Source organism: Rhinoderma darwinii, chromosome 1 (assembly GCF_050947455.1).
Source record: "Rhinoderma darwinii isolate aRhiDar2 chromosome 1, aRhiDar2.hap1, whole genome shotgun sequence".
NCBI lineage: Eukaryota > Metazoa > Chordata > Amphibia > Anura > Rhinodermatidae > Rhinoderma > Rhinoderma darwinii.
Genome location: NC_134687.1, coordinates 262,538,349 through 262,558,377, shown reverse-complemented (window position 1 = coordinate 262,558,377; position 20,029 = coordinate 262,538,349). Strand labels below are relative to the sequence as shown.

Here is a 20,029-nt window from a genome sequence, read left to right as displayed (position 1 = left end):
TGTGCACAGTCCACTGGAGCTACGTTCAGTGAAAACTTGAACATGCACACTCCCCATTTTCTACAGGAAATAAATACATCAAGAACGCAATGTATCTGTTTAGGGTCCATTCACACATTGAGGTCGGGGTGCGGTTAGAATATCTGAAAACCACATGCGATTTTACCGAAATTTGATGCGTACTTTAATGATGTTGCTTTAAAAGATGCAACTGCATTGAAAAACTTATCAAATTGCGGTAAAACCGTTTTTTGGTTGAGGTTTTCAATGTGGTTCTAACCGCATCTCAACCGCAATGTGCGAATGGACCCTTACACAGGATAGTTTGATATATGTAAATGTGGTGTCAATTTTTAAAAAGACAAAGAATTGAGCTGGATAACTATAGGCCTGTAAGTTTAACCTCCAGTAATGGGTGAATACTTGGAGGCTTTCTTTTCTTTCTTTTTTTTTAAGGGATGCAATCTTTAAACTCAATTTCTATAACTGTATCAGAATTCTTTTTTTTTTTTTTTAAATTAGAGACCAATACTGTTAAATCAACTGTTAAAGGGGTTATCCAGTCCCAAAAAATGTATGGCCTATCCTCCGGATAGGCCATAAATAGCTAATCGGTCTGTGTCCGACTCCCGACACCCCAGCGCTTATACAAGGGCTGCTTCCCCTTCATTCCTTATCTGCTTGTACACACTTGTAGCGGTGGTTCACAGTATTACAGCCGTCTCCCGTTGAAGTGAATCCGGGACTCGGACCCCGACCAATCAGCTATTGATGGCCTATTCTGATAGGCCATCAAATTTTTGGGGACTGTACAACCCCTTTAAGCTCCTATGCGGAGGTGAGTGTTAAAGTAGATCTCAGTAATACAATGTTGACATATTGTACGTATATATTATAAGTAAGTTGTTTTAATTCGTTTTAACTTTATACAAGTCACTAGTTAAATTTTTTGGCCGTTTGTGAACTACATCACAAAAACATATTAACCGTTTTCCATACTGCGCCGTGCCCTACATATATGGACATCCCACTGTAACAACTGGGATGGAAGATCACTCCAATCTCGGTCGTTTAACCCCCTTAGATGCGAGTTAGATGCTTTCAATAGCAACTGCGGCACCTTAGTTATTTTACAAAGGGAAGATGCTCCCTCTGTCAACCCATCGGTACATAGGCCCCCAGGCTGATGGGCATAATATATTGCAATACATCAGTATAGTCGTTTTAATAAAGTTTATCTGTATTGGTATAAGCTAGATTTACACATAGCCTAAGAGTAAAGCTACACGAAGCAGCACTAACCTGGCCGCGATGTGGCCAAAAACCGCTGTCGAATAGCCTGTAAATGTCTGGCTAAAACGGCCCTATACCTGCAAAATCGTTCGGCAATAAAGGGTGTATTCATTAATGGCTGCACGATTTTTCAGGTAAAGGGTTGTTTCATCTGCACCAACGGGTGACCATTAACAGGCTATTTGACAGCCATGTCGGGCATGGTGCCGGCGCGGTTGTTGGCCGCATTCCAAACGGAAGGAGAGACTGACGCATCTCCTTTCTTTTGTGTCCATTTCTGTGTTTGTTAAAAAAGACTGCCACAAAAAACTGTATCAAAACTGTGTGTGTGATCCTGACCTAAGGATTCCCAAACACAAAGTGGCTGATCTATGGTAATTGCTGCACAGCAAAACCCCACACTATTTGCTGTGCGGTTTTCGGTCACGAGCCCTGTACAGGTGAAGCACTTTAAAACCATGGCACCACACGACCACAATGGGTCTATTGATCAGATTAAAATTGGTCTCATCAGCTCAAAAAGTGATTTGACATGCTAAAATAATTTTGTCTTTGGATCACCATTATCATTGTTTTGACAATTATCACAAAGCCATGGACCAATGTCATAATAAGAAATAATAGTGTGTCTTTTGATATGTGATGTTAAAGTAGTATCAGATTTATATCTCAGGAGCCCTAAGGCATAGAAAATTTGGCGCATTAGACTCCTGTAAAGCAGGCCACCTCTCCCTTCATGTATGGCTTTAAAATGTTTGCCTGCTTTTAAAAAATATTTATTTCTTAGGCTGGGTTCACACAGTTTTTTGACGCGAAAACCGCGCCGCAAAACCGGCCGAAAATGCCTCCCATTGATTTCAATGGGAGGCGGAGGTGGTTTTCTCCTGCGAGCGATAAAACCGGCTTGCGGGAGAAAGCAGGGACATGCCCTATCTTCGCGTGGTTACGCCTCTGACCTCCCATTGACATCAATGGGAGGCAGAGAAAGCGTATTTTGCTGCGTTTTATGCCCGCGGCGCTCAATGGCCGCGGGCAAAAAACGAAGCGAAAATCGGCGTGCAGGCAGAGGAAAATCTGCCTCAAACTTCCAAACTGAATTTTGAGGCAGATTTTCCACCTGCAAATAACTCTATGTGAATCCAGCCTTGGTTTCCAAAATTACTCCTAAATTATGCTACTGATTTCTTGTTCCAACTAAAGACTAATCTCAAATGATCTGCATTGCTTCCATCCTCTACTTTTTCTTCTTATGCAGTAGGAACACATATTGTTAAATACACCAATTCAGCAGAATAGGCTACTGTAACAATCTGGGACATTCACTAATACTAGTGTGTCACTGAGCGGTATGCCATATTGTGGTAACAGTGTAGTGCGCACTGTAATCCACAGGATGGCATGCATCATATTGTGGAATAGGGAGCAATACTGAAGTACGTCTGCTCCATGGGAAATTTATGTTTAGATGGAGCTTTTTAAACAGTAGCACATATTCTCAATTGTGAAACTTCATTGAAAAAAAGAATTGGCACTCACCAATAGCCGTATAAAAGATTCCTTTATTGTGATCCACATCGGTATCACAGCGGGGAAAAAATACAGTTGGGCAAGGTCAGGCCTGACAAAGCATGTCCCATATGCGAAACGGCCGTTGCCTTGTGTGCAGTCCTGCATTTATCCCCCTACTGTGATACCGATGTGGATGATGATAAAGAAATCTATTGTATGACTATTTGTGAGTACCACTTCTTTTTTCGATGAACTTTCACTGAATGGCTTTGTCGTGATAAGGGTAAGGCCACAAGGAGCAGCACTGTGCAGTTGAACACCACCAAAGTCATTTTTTTGTGGGCCCTCTGCCTTGTCTTCTGGATTTGTCCTTGTTTGGATTGCAGAGTAGTTCCAGTCGCCCACCTATTTTGCTTTATATTCTCGATTGTATTAATATCTAGACTTTAATTTGTCCATTCATTTTTTTGTTGATCAATCACTCTGGTGTTGCTTTGTCCTTGCATGGGATCATTGTCTTGATGAAACTTTCTTCAAAGCTTTGAATTAGAAGCAGACAATCAGATTGTCTTGCAGTATCTCCATAAATGTTTCACCATCTATCCGTATTATAACGTTAGGCCTTATTTACATGAGCGTGGCGCATCTCGGACGTGAAAAACAACAGTTTTTTACGTCCGAGGTGCATCCGTTCTCTGCGCTGCGGGACGCGATGTCTCGCATCCCCCATAGATGAGAGTCTATGGAGGGATGCGTGAAAAAAATAGGACATGTCCTATTTTCTCACGGACCCTTCACACGGTCCATTGAAACAACGGCTGTGTGAATGGCCACATGGAATTACAAAGGTCCGTGGGACGGCCGTTGTTACAATGGCCATCACACAGACATTTAACACGCTTGTGTAAATAAGGCCTAAACAAGATGCCTAGTCCCCGCTGAAGAGAACCAGCCCCACAACATGATGCTGCTACCTCCATATTTCACTTCTGGGAAAATATTTGCTGAGAAATGCACAGCATTGTGTTTGGGTAAACAATAAAGAGGTCATGAGCTAGTCGGCGGGAAACAGGTCAAACACCCACTGGTCAGATATTGATGGCATAGAGTTTTGGAAAACCCCGTAGTGGAGGTTAACTTTAACTAGGCAGTCTATAGTCATACAGGTTGTCCCAATCGCGAGAACAGGGGTCAAGAATCTCCCGTTCATTCTCGCTGCACCCTCAACAATGAGAAAGGGCTTGAATGGAGTGGCGGTCGACCATGCGTGCTGTCACTCCATTCAGACCCATAGGTCTGAACTCAGCTGGTTCCGTCATTTCCATAGACTTTGAATAGAGCGGCTGTGTGCATGCTCGAGTGCTGCACTGTTAAATGTCCTCCTCACTGCGGTCGAGCAATGAGGAAGAACAGGGGGTTTTGGACCCCAGTTCTCACGATCAGACAATTATCATAATTGTCAATTCTGGAAATACCCATCTAGGCTTCCATTTCTTCACTGGGATATCCAGTGTGGATGTGCATGTTTATAACTTTAGAATTAACCTCTTCAGGACCAGGCACTATTTAGCCATTTTTAGCACGCGTTAGTTAAACAGCTACATTTTTATTTATTGGGCTAGCGACGTGATTTTTGCAACGTTTTTTTCCGTGATCAATGCAGGTTTCTTTTCTTATCTTTATACACTTCATTATTGATAACCGGGACCAATAGAAGCATCGGCCTCTATTCTGCACACAGAACTCATGGAGTACTGAGAACACAGAAGCGGTGAAAAACGCTTCTGTCTTCTCTCCAGTCCTTGGCGGTTTTATTGATATACAAGTAGAAGAATTTGTAAGCCAATTGTTATGGCAATATCTCTCATCTGTCTAAGGGGGGATTCACACGAGCGTGTATTTGGTCCGTGCTGGCCGCGTGGTTTTCACGCGGCACGCATGGACCAATACAAGTGTATGGGGCAGTACAGACAGTACGTGCTTTTTGCGCAGCGTTTGTCTGCTGCGCAAAAAGCGCGACAGGTTCAATAACTCTGCGTATTTCGCTCATCACGCACCCATTGAAGTCAATGGGTGCGTGAAAACCACGCAGGTTGCACGGAAGCACTTCCGTGCGAACCGACTGAAACAGCGCACCAGCTGTCAAAAGGATGAATGTAAACAGAAAAGCACCACGTGCTTTTCTGTTTCCGACCATCCAAACGGAGTGTCTTTGCGATGAGCGAAGCCGGACAAGCGAACCGAACTTCACCGGGTTCGGCCGAACTCGTTTTGGCCGAACCCGGCAAAAAAATTATCGGTACGCGACGTCAGGAGATAGTCACTGTCCATGGTGCTGAAAGAGTTAAACTTACCGCTAACTCCCGGCTTCTTCCTCCTGTCTGACCTCCCGGGATGACAATTCAGTCCAAGTGACAGCTCCAGCCAATCACAGGCCAAGCACAGGCTGCAGCGGTCACATGGACTGGCGCGTCATCCAGGGAGGTGGGGCCCGAAGCGAGAGGCGCGTCACGAGGGACGCGTCACCAAGGACGCGTCACCAAGGCAACGGCCGGGAAGTTCTCGGTAAGTACGAACTTTTTCATTTTTTTCAACAGGTTTTTCGATAGGATGTGTTCGGCATTCACTGTCGAGGGTGCTGAAAGAGTTAGCTCTTTCAGCACCTTGGACAGTGACGGCCGTCGACTAGCCTCATCTCTATGATGGCGGCTGCGCGAAAATCACGCAGCCGCGCATCAGACACGGATGACACACGCAGCTGTCAAATGGTTTTTGCGCGCGCAAAACGCAGTGTTGTTTGCGCGCGCAAAAACGCAACGTCCATCTGTATCTGCCCTAAGGGTGTATTCACATGGTGCGCCACGTGGCCAAACAACACACTGCAAAAAATGCATGTGTTTTTAATGCAGTTTTGCAGTTAGAATGGACCCTGCAGCAAATTCTGGTAAAAACGCACCATGTGAAGACAACCTAAATTTGGAGCTCCCACAGAAGAGGTTAAATAAGTCAGCAGCATTTTTTTCAGCATTTTTTGAGTGACAGTTCATCAGTATTTTGCACATGTACAATCTCCCTCCATGTAGCATTGTGGCTTGTCTGCATTTAGCTGGGAACGGGTATTTTAACCTGCCCTTGTACCAGTAAGAATGGCCTTTTTCTGTGACTTTACAACCAAAATTAATTCATACAAGATGACATTTTCAGATTTATTTTGTAATAGAGCTTCTAGCATTGCTTTCTGTGAAGGAGAATATTTTGGATGGTTTTTTTCAGCGCAATCATTTTATTTTGCCATCATGAAAGAGCTGTGTGTTTTCATTCATACTGTGAAAGATCTGAGTATCTTCATTAAAATGCTTCTAATACTTGGGTGTGTAGAAATGACATCTTCTGGGTATTAGCATTTGCATTAGCTTCTGTGTAAGCCTTTTCTAATAATCAAAATATAAAAATATACTTCATTATATATAATTTTGTTAATGTTTTCAATCTTGGTTTTATGTTATCTTCCACCGTCCTCTTAGGGTATTCTCACACGGAAACACCACGAAAAAAGGCTGAAGAAACGGAAGCTGAATGCCTCCAAACATCTGCCCCTTTGATTTCAATGGGAAAAACTGCGTTTCGTTCTGACGGGGCGTTTTTTTACTATCTCGCGGGATTACACAGTAAATGACAGGTTACAATGAGATTACGCTTTGCTCTGCTGTAAATACCACAAAAACAGTAACGAAGTGCAGGGATTGTGAATAGACATCCAGTGGAATGTGTATTCACTGTCTAAACACTTCAGTATTGTTAATGTGTTAGTATAAGACAGCACCTAGCGATCTATGCGCTGCCTAAATGAATGGAGAGGAGTGCATGACGCTGATTTGTCAGCGTCATACACTCCCCTGTACAACGCCCACTTGGTCTAAAGTAAAAACATGCCCAGTTGGGCATTTAGAAACTCATTCGAATAAATCTAAAACCGCTAATAAAGTGGTGAAAACAGATAGTTTTTTTAAATAAAAAGCATTACTGTCACCTATATTATAGCGCCCATCTCCTTATGTAGGAGATAGGGCACTTATAATGTGGTGACAGAGCCTCTTTAATCATGTTTTCTTGCTTTTTGCTTACAGTACCTGTTAGTAAATTTGATTACAAGCTAGCCACATTTTCCTGGAGTGTTAGGCTGGGTTCACACACCCTATTTACGGACGTAATTGGGGCGTTTTAACCTCAAATTACGTCCGAAAATATGGCACCAAAGAGTCGGCAAACATCTGCCCATTCATTTGAATGGGCTTTACGATGTTCTGTGCCGACGGCCATTTTTTTTCGCGCCGCTGTCAAAAGACGCCGTGTAAAAAAGACGCCCGCGTCAAAGAAGTGCCTGTCACTTCTTGAGACGTAAATGGAGCCGTTTTCCATTGACACCATGGAAAAACAGCTCCAATTACGTCCGTAATGGATGCAGCAAAAAACGCCTGCACTTGCCATTACGTCTGAACTGCCGGAGCTGTTTTCTCCTGAAAACAGCTCCGTAATTTCAGCCGTAACGGAGGCTGCCGTGTGAACATACCCTTAGAAGAAGAAAAGCTTAAATGTATTCAAGTGTTCAATTACATTTTCAGATTAATATCCACTAATAAAGCATAGGAAAAAGCTTTTTTTTGTAACATAACCAGTTTATTTTGTGAGTTTGTTAACCATATTTAATTTAAAAAAATTAGATTCTGTTTATATGTTTATGTAACACAAACAAAACTTTAATTCAGTAGGCAGAATGAACATACAAATTCTACTACCCTGGAGGTTGTATAATTTATACTGAAATATAGTTGAAATTATACATATAGCAGTACAATAGTGAAAAACATGTCATGTCATTCTATTTTTGGAATCCAAAAAGAATCAAGAATTTATTGCTTTTTCTCACTCTATCAATATAAAACTTGAGTTGCAGTAAAACTTGACCAGGTCATTTATTAAAAAAAAAAAAAACTATGGTGACATGATTTATTTTTCATCTATATTCAGATTTGTCAGTGTATATTTTTTTATGTTTTCACTTCACATTTTACATACCGCACTACTGGTGAGGTGATGAACTCTGCTGATAATACTAATATTGCAAAAATGTTATATGTACTGTAAAAGCTAAAATAAAAATACAATCGTATGCAAAAAATTAAGAAATCTTACAAAGCTTGGTCTGTTATTTTAGAACAGTCTAAGTACCCTTAAAGGTCATGTTTACAGGCTCTCATTCTAAAGGGGTTTTCTTTTTTTATGTAAATAAAGCTTAATTGATGTATCTTGAAAAGTTTTGCAACTTTCCAGTACACATTATATAACAATTTCTTGAAATTTGCAAGATCTCTGTCAGTGAATGGAAATTCACTGCTTGCGTGCATTCAGACAATAAGGCTGGGTTCACACACCCTATTTACGGACGTAATTCGGGCGTTTTAGCCCCGAATTACGTCCGAAAATACGGCTCCAAAGCGTCGGCAAACATCTGCCCATTCATTTGAATGGGCTTTACGATGTTCTGTGCCGACGGTCAATTTTTTTACGCGTTGCTGTCAAAAGACGGTGTGTAAAAAAGACGCCCGCGTCAAAGAAGTGCCTGTCACTTCTTGAGACGTAAATGGAGCCGTTTTCCATTGACTCCATGGAAAAACAGCTCCAATTACGTCCGTAATGGACGCAGCGAAAAGCGCCTGCACATGCCATTACGTCTGAAATTCCGGAGCTGTGTTCTCCTGAAAACAGCACCGTAATTTCAGCCGTAACGGAGGCTGCCGTGTGAACATACCCTAACTGACAATGGCTTCTCTCAACAGGAAACTCCTGCTTTGGCCATGCGCATCCCCTTGTAGCTGCTAAACCCACTGAAGAGGTACTCCTGATAGGACAACCCATTTTAGCTTTATTTACTTTAAAAAAAAGAAAAGAAAAGTATTTGCCATGCTGCAGAAAACGCAGTACGCACAGGGGCAGCACATTGCGTATGGGCACTTTAATGTTGCAAAAGTGATCACATTTGTTTCACTAAATTAATTTCTATATTATATAAAAGTGTACCACAATAAGAAATCCTCATAAAGTCTCCTATTAGGGACACTTTTGAAAAAAACTGCTCTTGCAGCTTTATAGATAAACATTGTTTTATCGGTCAAAAATAATATTTTGTATGAGATAGATGTCAACCGAGAGCTATTTCCCCCGACTCCAGAATAAACATGCACGCTCAGTTATTTCAATGGGAGGAGTCTGACGTGGCTTATTCCTCTCATCTCTAAGTCTGATCTTGTATGGGAACAATCGATCATACATGTTGAAATCCAACATCTGCCATATCGGTAGAGTTGGGAGGCCCCCATACACAAGATCGTTGTCCGATCCTGCTAATGTGCATGGTCAGCATTACTTTGACACAGGTGTATAAGCAATGTAATAAAATTCTGGGATGTTTTTGTTTTTTTTACCATCGCAAAAGGCCTTTGCTATGTTTTCACTAGCAGAGCTAGTCTGTGATACAACCAGGGTTTTAGTTTTTTTTAAAATCTATGGATCAGGAGATCAATCACCGGACTGTTGTGTAGAGGAATGCTCATTAAGCTTTCCTGTTACTTACAAACACACATTGACCCCATTCCTAATTCACACACATCCATGCATAAATTGTTTACTACTCTGAACCCATCAACATAATACTTTAAAAAAAACTTGTTAATAAAATATTGATCTGTACATATTGTGCTTGGCTGATGAGGGAACACGAGCTTCCCATTAATATAGATGCTCAGTAACCAGCACCTTCAAACAAAGTACGTAAGCTAGTACTCAAATTTTATACAAGACAAAGGTGCAGTGTTTTTCCCCAGGAGCTTGAATATGTACTTCTAAAGCGTCAAAGAACTGGAGACTTCAATTACTGACTTGGGGTTCACAGATAGTCTTTGCCGCTCATTTTTACTTTAACGTTATTTTTTGTTCAGCATTTAAGTCCAGTACTAATAAAGCCTACAATTTTTTTGTGGAGTCTCCATACTTGATATCAAAGTATAATAGCGAATGTATTATATAATTTTAGATGATATTATTGAGATTTGGATGTATGTGGCATTCCAAATTGCAACATTGACTTGAAGTCTGAGCCAGGAGTTAAGCTTTGAGATGTTCGAGGATAAATGTACATAGTATTAGTGGGCCTTCGCCAGTTTTCCTCACTGTTAAGAGTCAGCTGTCTCTTCTGATGTGATGATAACTGTGGAGTACTGCCTCGGGAAGGTCTTTGACAAAAATTCTCACTTTTAGAAGCAGATACTCCACGTCTATGTTTTCTGCCAGAGCAAAGGCAGGGTAATTCTGCATGCATATAATGTAGGTCACGCTCCAGTGATGAGTGATACTGCATTTTCTCTCCATAAGGAATTAAATATTCCTGTATGCATTTGGACAGGAAGTTTGGGCTGTTCCTGTTTTGAGGCAAGTATTGATTCTCATCCACAGGTACAGGTAGAGTGCAAGACTCTTTCACATGAGATGAAAGGTAACAACAAGTATCTTCTTGACGATTTAAAATTCTAATTGTTTCTTCATGTTGGGATAAATATTGAGACTCATCTTCTTTAAGAGGTAAATAGTGGGAATCTTCTTTATATAATGGTGCATAGTGGGAGTCATTTTTATTGGGGCAGAAAAAATGGGGGTCCTGGGATTCATATTGACTATCTGAAGGCAAATTAGAAGATGACAAATGCATGTCTTGGTGCAATAAACTGGCTGAGGAATTTTGCAAGGAGTAATTAATGTATTCTTGGGAATGAAAGAATCTCTTGTGCTGTTCAGGTGTCTGTTCAGGCGTCGGTGGAATGCCACTGTGTTCCTTACTATGTCCAGGGTTCCAGTCATGTTGTTTAAAAGATGTGAAGACAGGGTCACGATCTGGGTGGCCTAAGTCTCTACTTCTACTTACACTTTTAACAGAATTGTCCAGTATGAGGCCAATGTCCTTTTCTTTTTGTCTGCACTTCAGCTTTCTGCTCTGTTGAGAGCTCAACAAACACACCCCTACAGCTGACAATACTGCGCCCACAACAAATGCTGCCACAGTCGAAACAACAAGCATGTTGACAGATACTTCAACATCTCTTTGTTCAGTGAAGCTCTGTTTAAACAAACCTGTTAAAAAGAAAGTTTTAAATATTAGGAAAATAAATCTGAATTTGTAAATCATTTCTTAAAATCATTAGTTATACTCACCATCACAGTTTCCAAGTTGAGATGTTTGTTCTCCAGAAAGGTCTTGCTCATGTTGAGCCCTGGAAAACATTCAGTTAGGACATTAGAAGAATACTGTTACAGAATGCAGCCATTAAGTAGTTAATATTTATCATTTGAAACCCTCAAACAGCAGCAAATTCAGCAGAATTATTACATTATAATAGTGACTATGCAGAAAAATAATACTTGTAATGTATTTGTTTTTGTTAATCTACATACAAGTTCCTCTAGTTAAAAAAAATAAATTCTATACTTTCTAAGGGAACAAAGACATTGACTAAGATTTAATTTAGAGGTTCTCCACTACGGACAACTCTGGTCTAATCCTGGTCCATATGTTCTATTACTGGAAAATCGCTACCACAAGCTTTGTAATACAAATGATGTAACTTGTGTAGGTACCATCAACTGTTATCGCTGAGGGTTACAGTAACCTTTAGGAGACTGTAATTCTATTATTTTTTAATAAAAGAACATCGCCTTTCTAAATAAAGTTAATAAATAAATTTATAAAATTTTGTTATTTTTTTAACTACTTTATTCCTTTTTAGCTTTAATTAAAAAAAAAGAAAGGGCTGATTATAAAATGGTATGGAAATTTCCACTTAATGGACACTTTATTAGCAACACCCGTCTAGTGGCACGTTGGAACTACTTTGGCATTCAGAAGCGCAATTCGTCGTGGCATAGATTCATTGACCCATGCAGAGAGGATAGCTTCTTGCATTTGCTGCTAAAGTGTCCTCCTGCCATAGGGGAAACAGCTGCCAAGGAGGGATGAACGTGGTCGGCCACAATGATGTGGTAAGCCCTACTGTTCAAAAGTCCTTCCAAGTTATCAGAGGACACAGGTTGTGCCAAGAAAATATTCCCCACATTATTACTCCACCGCCACCTGCCTGAACTGTTGATACCTGACAGGAAAAGTTCAACGCCAAATTCTGAACCTCCCATCAGCATGGTGCAACAGAAATCTGCAGTGGGGACAACAATCACATGGTGCAATGACACACATACACACGTTTTCTGTAAGGCGGGGGGGGGGGGTAAGAGTCTTAACCCCCTTACAAGTACCCACTGTACTTCAAGAAAATGGCACTTGAGGGATTTTGATTCAACTAAATCTTCTGTCCTCTTTTAGCTGAAACAAATAGGAAATATGAGCTTATCTGCTAGTTTTGCTGTTTGTCACAACTAAGTTTAGAACTGGGGGCAAAAGCCAGTTTGGTCACCTGCTTCACTTGACCTTCCTCTCCCTTACCTTCTCTATAAGGGCTCGTCAACATGCTGTGGGATTGCTGCGTTTCTTCCGACGGGTATTTCGGACGGAAAAAATGCAGCAGAATACAGTAGCAGCATAGTGAATGAAATTTAACAAATCTCATCCACATACTGTGTAAAAATTCAGAGCGTAAATTGACCTGCGGTGTGTATTTTTCGGACCGCAGCATGTCAATTCCTGCTGCGGAAAGTGGCCAGATTGTTGCGCTTTTTAGAAGAGATGTCTCCATCTCCTAACATTGTGAAAAACGCAGCAAAATACGTACCATATTCTGACGTAAAAACTGCAGGAAATGGTGCGTTTTTGCCGCAGCAGAATGTCTGCGTTTTTTAACAGGATTGCTGCAGAAATTTTCTGCAGCAATTCCGTTGTGTGTGGATAAGCCCTAACAGTCCCATAGGGTTGGGTGGATTTGCGTTTTTAAAATTGGTTGTGGTTGCACTTTATACTGACCTCGAACTTCTGATAATATGCTGTTCTTTTTATGTCCGCTTATATAAACACTAGTATAGAAAACCCGTTACACGGGTTTGCTAGCAAAAGGAATGCAGTGGTCTGTTAATATATATATATATAAATGCTGCCCCACACCGTATAATGCCCCCATAGCTGCCCCCACACAGTATAATGCTCCCCATAGCTGCCCTCACAGTATAATGCTTCCCATAGATGCCCCCACACAGTATAATGCCCCCCATAGCTGCCCCCACACAGTATAATGCCCCCCCATATCAGCTTCTCCCACAGTATGACGCCCATAGCTGCCCCCACAGTATAATGCCTCCCATAGCTGCCCCCACACAGTATAATGCCCCCATAGATGGCCCCACACAGCATAATGCTCCCCATAGCTGCCCCACACACCATAATGCTCCCCATTGCTGCCCCCACAGTATAATGCCCCCTCCCATACAAAGTATAACGCCCCATGTGTACGGACCAAATAGAAAAATAATAACATACATTCTTACCTATCCCCGTTCCCACGATGGGTGGAGGATCCTTTGCCTCCTCTGCACTGAGCTGTGAGCGGCTCGGCGAAGGCAGGCACTCGCATCACACAGACCGGAGGAGGAGAAGGATCCTCCACCCGGCGGGGGAACTGGGATAGGTAAGCATGTATGTTATTATTTTTCTATTAGGTCCGTACATATGGGGGCATTATACTGTGTATGGGAGGGAGGGGGGCATTATACTGTGTATGGGAGGGAGATGAGGGCATTATAGCTACGCCACTAATCACTCACATCTCCTTCCTCAGTCTTCTGGCTGTTGGCGGAGCTAACTGACGGTTGGGATGTGGGCGGAGCTCTATGTGGGCGGAGCTCTATGTGAGTTTCGGACACCACGTCCTCGGTTATATAATAGATTTTAACAATTTTGGTGATGGGAATGTCACTTTGACTTTGTCATTTGTTTTTTAGCTTTATTCTCAAGGAAATTTAAAGTTTATATAACTATGTAAGCTTTTTAAATTTGAGGTTTACCTCTATAAAGCTTTTTGAAATATGAATCTGTACAAGGCATTTGTTACTAGGAATAAAACACAACGATAGAAAATGTCAGGGCAAGAATTTGTGTTGATCGTTCGCCAATGCTTTTAAAAATTTGGGTGACTGTGTAAACAGGCCTTTATAGTAATTTCTTGACTGGCACCTTATAGAAGCTTTATCTGTGTGCAATGCTAATACTAAGCAGCCACCCCCCTCATAAATGGGAGGTGCGAGAGTGGTTGTTCATCAGTATTTTGCACCTGTGCAATCTCCCTCTATGCAGTATTGTGGCTTGTCTGCATCCTGCTGGGAACTGGCGTTTGAATGTTGATCCATTCGGATTGCCACGTGGAATCAGGAGGGAAATTTTTCCTTTTTAGAGAAGATAGATTGGGTAGTTTTTATATATTTATTAAACCTTCCTCTGGATTAATAGGGGTAAAAAAAAGTTCTTTTTTTTCTTGTAAATGTTTTTATTTGGTTTCAACACATTTTAAGTATAACGAGAGGAGGGGGAAGGGAAGGGGAGTAGAGAGGGAGGAAAGACACAAATCAGCATTGGTATTGAACATCTACATATCCAGTACGTAATCAGACATCTCATACAGAAAGATCATCAGATTTGGAAAGTCCAAATATGAGCGGTACAATAGTTAATCAGAAACATATGCAAATTATTACAACATAGAGATGAGATCTGCTAATCATTAAGGTAGATATCGACTACAGGGGAGGGGGAGAAGGGCTTAGCTTATAGAGGAAGATGCACAAGTCACTTATAGGTGAGCAAAAAGGCTCAATCAGTAGAGTAGTATAGTTTAGGCAATTACACAACCGTTCAGCAAAATGTAATTGTTGGAGCACCAGCTACCAACTGTTCAAGATACCATGTGGTATACTGGAAATAGGTGTTAATTTCTGTTTTATCCTGGGCAGGAGCGTGTCAATAAATGATTCCCATAAGGAAAATCATTTTTTAACACTCGCATCTTTGTGCAGCGCAGCCTCCACCCAGTCCATCCTGAAAATATGAGAAAGATTTTCCAAAAACAATTTCAGGGGTGGGGCCTGAGGCGAAAGCCATTCCTATAGGATGGCCTTACAGGCTGCGCTAGAAACTATAAAAAGCTATTTTTTTCGTGTTTGAAGCGCACGGAGGAGCATCTGAGTCCAAAATACCAAAAATTGCCCAAGCAGGGGAGAGCGGTACAAAATTACCTAAGTGTTGTAATGCAAAGGCTTCAACTCTCTTCCAAAATATGGGGGCAGCCCCAACAACAATGAATGATAGAGGTCAGCGTTCAATTCGGAACATTTGGGGCAAGCTGATGTAGGGATTCTGCCCATTAGGAAGTTTCTTATTGGGGATATGTAGGCCCTATGGACAATCGTCAGTGCCATATACCGGTAGGATGCTGATGGAAGAAGTCGTGATGCAGTGTATAACTGTCCATAATATCTTTGATGGATAGTGTGGGAAAATGTTGTAACCAGGAATGTGCACCTGTTGTGGGGGGTAATGTAATCAATAGGAGATCTCAGGAAATTATAATAAAACAATATTATTCTCTTGGTATTATTAGTTTTGAGAATTAGGTTAACCGCTAGGTCTTGTGAGAGATCAGGAAAGATCTGGTGTGTGATTTTTCTAACGCAACTATAAGCCTGCAAGAAATTAAACTTGTATTGAAATTCCCTAAATTCCAGTGGATGTGAGGCATCCGTCAGCAATAGATCGGATATGCATCTCACCAGTGGCGTAGCTATAGGGGTCGCAGCGGTCGCAACTGCGACTGGCCCCTGTAGCTAGGGGAGCCCGCATGCACCCCTCACCACACTAGTGCTGCAATGATTCCTCTACATTGCTGGGGTACAAGAGAGACCCAGTAATGTAGCTTAAAGCATTGGTGGCAGCTCGACTGTCAGAGAGTCATTGCGTGGAGGGGGAAAAAGAAGGTGGAAAATGATTGATAGATGAATCCACCCATCTTACGAGACCCAGGCCCGCCCACTGTACTGTCCACCCAATCAGCTCACTTCTTGCTGTTTCTCTCTTCCTCGTGACCTGTGCAGAGGGAAAGGAATGGCTACAGCAAGAAGATCGTGTGCATGTCTGCTCCTCCCCGGCAGTACCAGCCGCAGTGTCCGCTGTTACAGAGCTCACGAATCCTGACTAATGCTGCTCTCTGACCCCACACCAGATGTAAGTAGCAACTAGTAATGCAGCTATTAACCCCTTCACTGTGTGTCATGCTGAGTAGTCACACCTCAGGGCTGACTGTTTATCCATCCATCCATCCATCCATCTTTATCAATATCTATCTATTTATCTCATATCTATTTTCTATCTATCTAGAAATGTATATATATATATATATATATATATATATATATATAAACACACACATACATACAGTGGTGTAACTATAGGGGTCCAATTACTACCAGGCCCTGAAGCCAGGGGGGGCCCATGGCCTCCCACACCACGTCTATAAAGAGTTACAATAGTAACTGGTGCCTTTGTAATATACTACACGGGCCCCTGTTACTATAGTAACTGACAGTACTTACCCACCTCGTTCTGGAGCGCAGCGGAGGTCCTGACATCTCTTCGCATCATGATGCAAACAACATCCCGACTCTGGCTGAAGTCAGGACCTCCGCTGTGGCCGGAGCCGAATAGGAGGGTAAGTATACGATTACTGTCTGCTGGAGGCCCTGTGAATCGCGCTGTGTCGGCGATTCACAGTGTGGGCAAGTGACCGGAATGAAGGGGAAGCAGCGCTCATACGAGCACTGTACCCCCTTCAAAACAGCTGATTGGCGGGGGACCCGACAGTCAGACCCCGACCCATGAGCTATTGATGGCCTATCCTGAGGAGGATAGGCCATCAATTTTTAGATGACCCTCAAGATCCCCAACTCCTTCCATGTATCCCTCCTGAAGCCGGTGGTTCTGAACCGCTTTACCAAGACTCCTAGCCCTGCGGTTGCCTCCAGCAGACACCTTCGAGGTTAAGGAGATCCTGGACATTAAAAAAAGTAAGAGGAAGAACCTTTTATTTAGTAGATTGGAAGGGGTTTGGTCCAGAAGAGAGGTCCTGGGAGCCAGAAGAGAATCTCAATGCTCCTACCCTCATTAAGAGGTTTCTCTCTCGTTCTGGTCCCAAGAGGAGGGGGCATAAGTGAGGGGATACTGTAACGTCTGTGGTCGCTGACCACGAACTCCTTCCATGCAGTCGACGCCCTTCTCTCCAGAGATGTCTGCACAAACCAGCCGTCGTGTTCCACAGTGACCACCAGGGTGCGCTTGCGAGCTCAGTCCAGACTTAAGAAGCCAAAGCGCACGCAGGTGGAAGATTGAGCTCATTGCTCCCAGAGCACCCTGGGCTATAAGAAGGGCCCAGCCCCTTCCTCCCATGCCTGAGCATTGTTGTCGTACCCAAAGTTTGTCTATGCAAATGGTCTCTTAGTGTCTTCCAGTTCCCAGTGTTTCCCGCACCTGTATGCTGTATCCCGTGCTATCCTGGTCAAGTGCCGTGCTGATCTGTAGTCGTGCTGTACTCCATACACGTCTGTCCTGCTACACCACGCCTGATGTCTGCCTGCTACCTAGTCCCAGCCGAGCCTGCCTTGCTACTGTCCGAGCTGCCACAGGTACCCTATACAAACTATAGACTGTTACCTGCACCCTGTTGGCCAGCTGCCATACCGCCAAGGCGGTATGGCCCAGTGGGTCCACGAACCCAACGTAATAGAAATATGTGCCGATTTGGCCGATTTTTGCCTTCATTTGTGTGGTACGTGATGGCATTGCAGACTGTCGCCTCAAAACCCTCAATAGAAAGTCGTAGAGGGGAGGATGGCTTTGGATTTAGTCTGCCAACCAGGCGCTCACTAAGAAAGTGTCCGTCCTGGTCTGCTGCTAGCCACGCCTCCAAAACAAAGTTCTTTGGTTTCTCCTATGCCTTGGTTGAACTTGATGAACATGTGTCCTTTTTTTTAACAATACAAACTATGTAACCTGCCCTTGTATCAGTAAGTATGGCCTTTTTAAGGGATTTTATAGTTGTTTTGTAGCAACAACATTTATATCAATAATCTGTCTAAAAGAATGGAAGAAAAAAACTCACTTTACGCAGATATTTACAGAGATTTTTCTCAAACATACAAAAACCATTACAGTATCTCCAAAGTAGGCCCATAGTGGGCATTATTTTTACATAGTTGCCAACAGTCTCAAATTTTCCGGGACTGTCCTGAATTTATAGAGACAGTCCCGGCAAATTACTGTCCCAGACGTGTCCCGGTAACTGCCAAATTCAATTGTATCTACTGAGGGCACTATGTCATTAGCTAGGGGGCGGGTGTGTGTGGCACGTCTAGAGAGGGCACTGTGGCATTATCTACAGAGGGCATTTTGGCATTGTAACGCTATCCTGCTTCCCCTGGCAGCCACCAGCATCCGTTACCTCAGTCCAATGGGGACCCAAGTGTCATCACTGCTGCCTGCCACAGGTTCGTCCTGTTCTGACCCGACTGCCTCGGTCACTCTCTGGACTACCTCCACATTATGCCAGTTATGTGGCTGTCTTTAACAAAAAGGAGGCAGAGGCCCTTTCTCCTCATCGTTCCGACGATTGTCCTATATAACTGCTCCCTGAAGCCTCACCCCCTCGAGGACGGATTTACCAGAAACCCAGGCCATGTCGGCTTATGTCCAGGAGAACCTTGAGAGGGGGTTCATTAGGAAGTCTACTTCTCTGGCCGGAGCCGGATTCTTCTTAGTCCAAAAAAAATAATGGATTACTTCGACCATCTATTGATTACCGAGGTTTAAACCAAATCACGGTCAAAAGCAGGTACTCCTTGCCGCTAATCTCCGAGCTATTCGATAGAATTTGTGGGGCTAAGATTTTCACAAAGTAGGATCTACGCGGAGCTTATAGCCTGATCCGAATCCTTAAAGGTGACGAGTGGAAGACCGCATTCAACACCCGAGACCGTCACTACCAGTATTTCGTGATGCCCTTTGGTCTGTGTAACGCTCCAGCTATGTTTCAGGAATTTGTGAATTACATCTTCCGGGATCTACTGTATGTCTGTGTGGTGGTATATTTGGACGACAGCCTGATCTACTCACCAGATCTGATGACACATCAGAAGCATGTTTGTCAAGTCCTGTCGTGGTTAAGGGGGATTCACCTTTACACCAAACTCGAAACATGCATTTTCGAAAGGAACTCTTTGCCCTTCCTGGGCTATATTGTCTTCAATCGTGGACTCAAGATGGATCCAGAGAAGGTGAAGTACGTCTTGGAGTGGCCACGTCCACAGGGTCTCCGGGCTATACAGAGATTTCTTGGATTAGCACATTTCTACCGGCAATTTATCCCAAACTTCTCGTCCCTTACTGCCCCAATCTCTGCTCTCACCAAGGAGGTGAACGCTAAGGTTTGGACTCCGGAGGCAGAGTCAGCATTTACCAACCTCAAGAGCGCCTTCACTTCAGCCTCCGTTCTTCACCATCCTGACGTGACTCGGCAGTTCTCACTGGAGGTTGATGCTTCTGTTGGTGCTGGAGCACTCCTGTTTCAAAGAAACTCCAAGGGTAAGGCTTCTTCTCTAAACTATTCTCTCCTGCAGAGTGCAGCTACTCCTTTGGGGACCAGGAGTTACTGGCCGTCAAATTGGCTTTAGAGGGGGCTATTCATCCTATCATCATCTATACGGATCACAAGAATCTCATGTATCTGCAGCCTGCACAACAATTAAATCCTCGCCAAGCCAGATGGTCGCTGTTTTTTTTGCCAGATTCCAGTTCCTGCTTCACTTCCATCCTGCAGATAAAAATGTGAAGGCTAATGCCCTGTCTCGGTCATTTGAAACTAAGGACACTGAGGAAGTCCTTCAACATATAACAGATACTTCCAGGATTATTGCCGTTAACCCTCTGCAAATTAGAGGCATTCCCACTGGAAAAACTTTTGTTTGTATTGCAGACAGGAAAAAGATTCTCCTCTGGGGACACAATTCCAAACTGGCTGGGCACTCTGGTGTCCGTAAGACACCAGACTTTATCTCTCGTCACTACTGGTGACGAGAGATACATTTTCCTACAACAACCACACGAGTGAATCTACTACTTCTTCCCCGTTCTTCATTGTAT

The 20,029-nt window shown here is 42.9% G+C and overlaps 1 protein-coding gene across 3 annotated transcripts in view; it reads right to left on the bottom strand.

Moving 5' to 3' along the window:
* Positions 1 to 7,550: 7,550 nt before the first annotated feature.
* Positions 7,551 to 20,029, bottom strand: part of SEMA6B (semaphorin 6B) — a 467,458-nt gene continuing 454,979 nt past the window's right edge. For all 3 annotated transcript variants that reach the window (XM_075863818.1, XM_075863808.1, XM_075863825.1), the window contains 2 exons: positions 11,065 to 11,123; positions 7,551 to 10,983 (listed from right to left, as the gene is read on the bottom strand). In XM_075863818.1, coding sequence (XP_075719933.1) covers positions 9,899 to 10,983; positions 11,065 to 11,123 — 1,144 coding nt within the window. In that variant the 3' untranslated portion in view covers positions 7,551 to 9,898. The remainder of the gene's footprint in view (positions 10,984 to 11,064; positions 11,124 to 20,029) is intronic.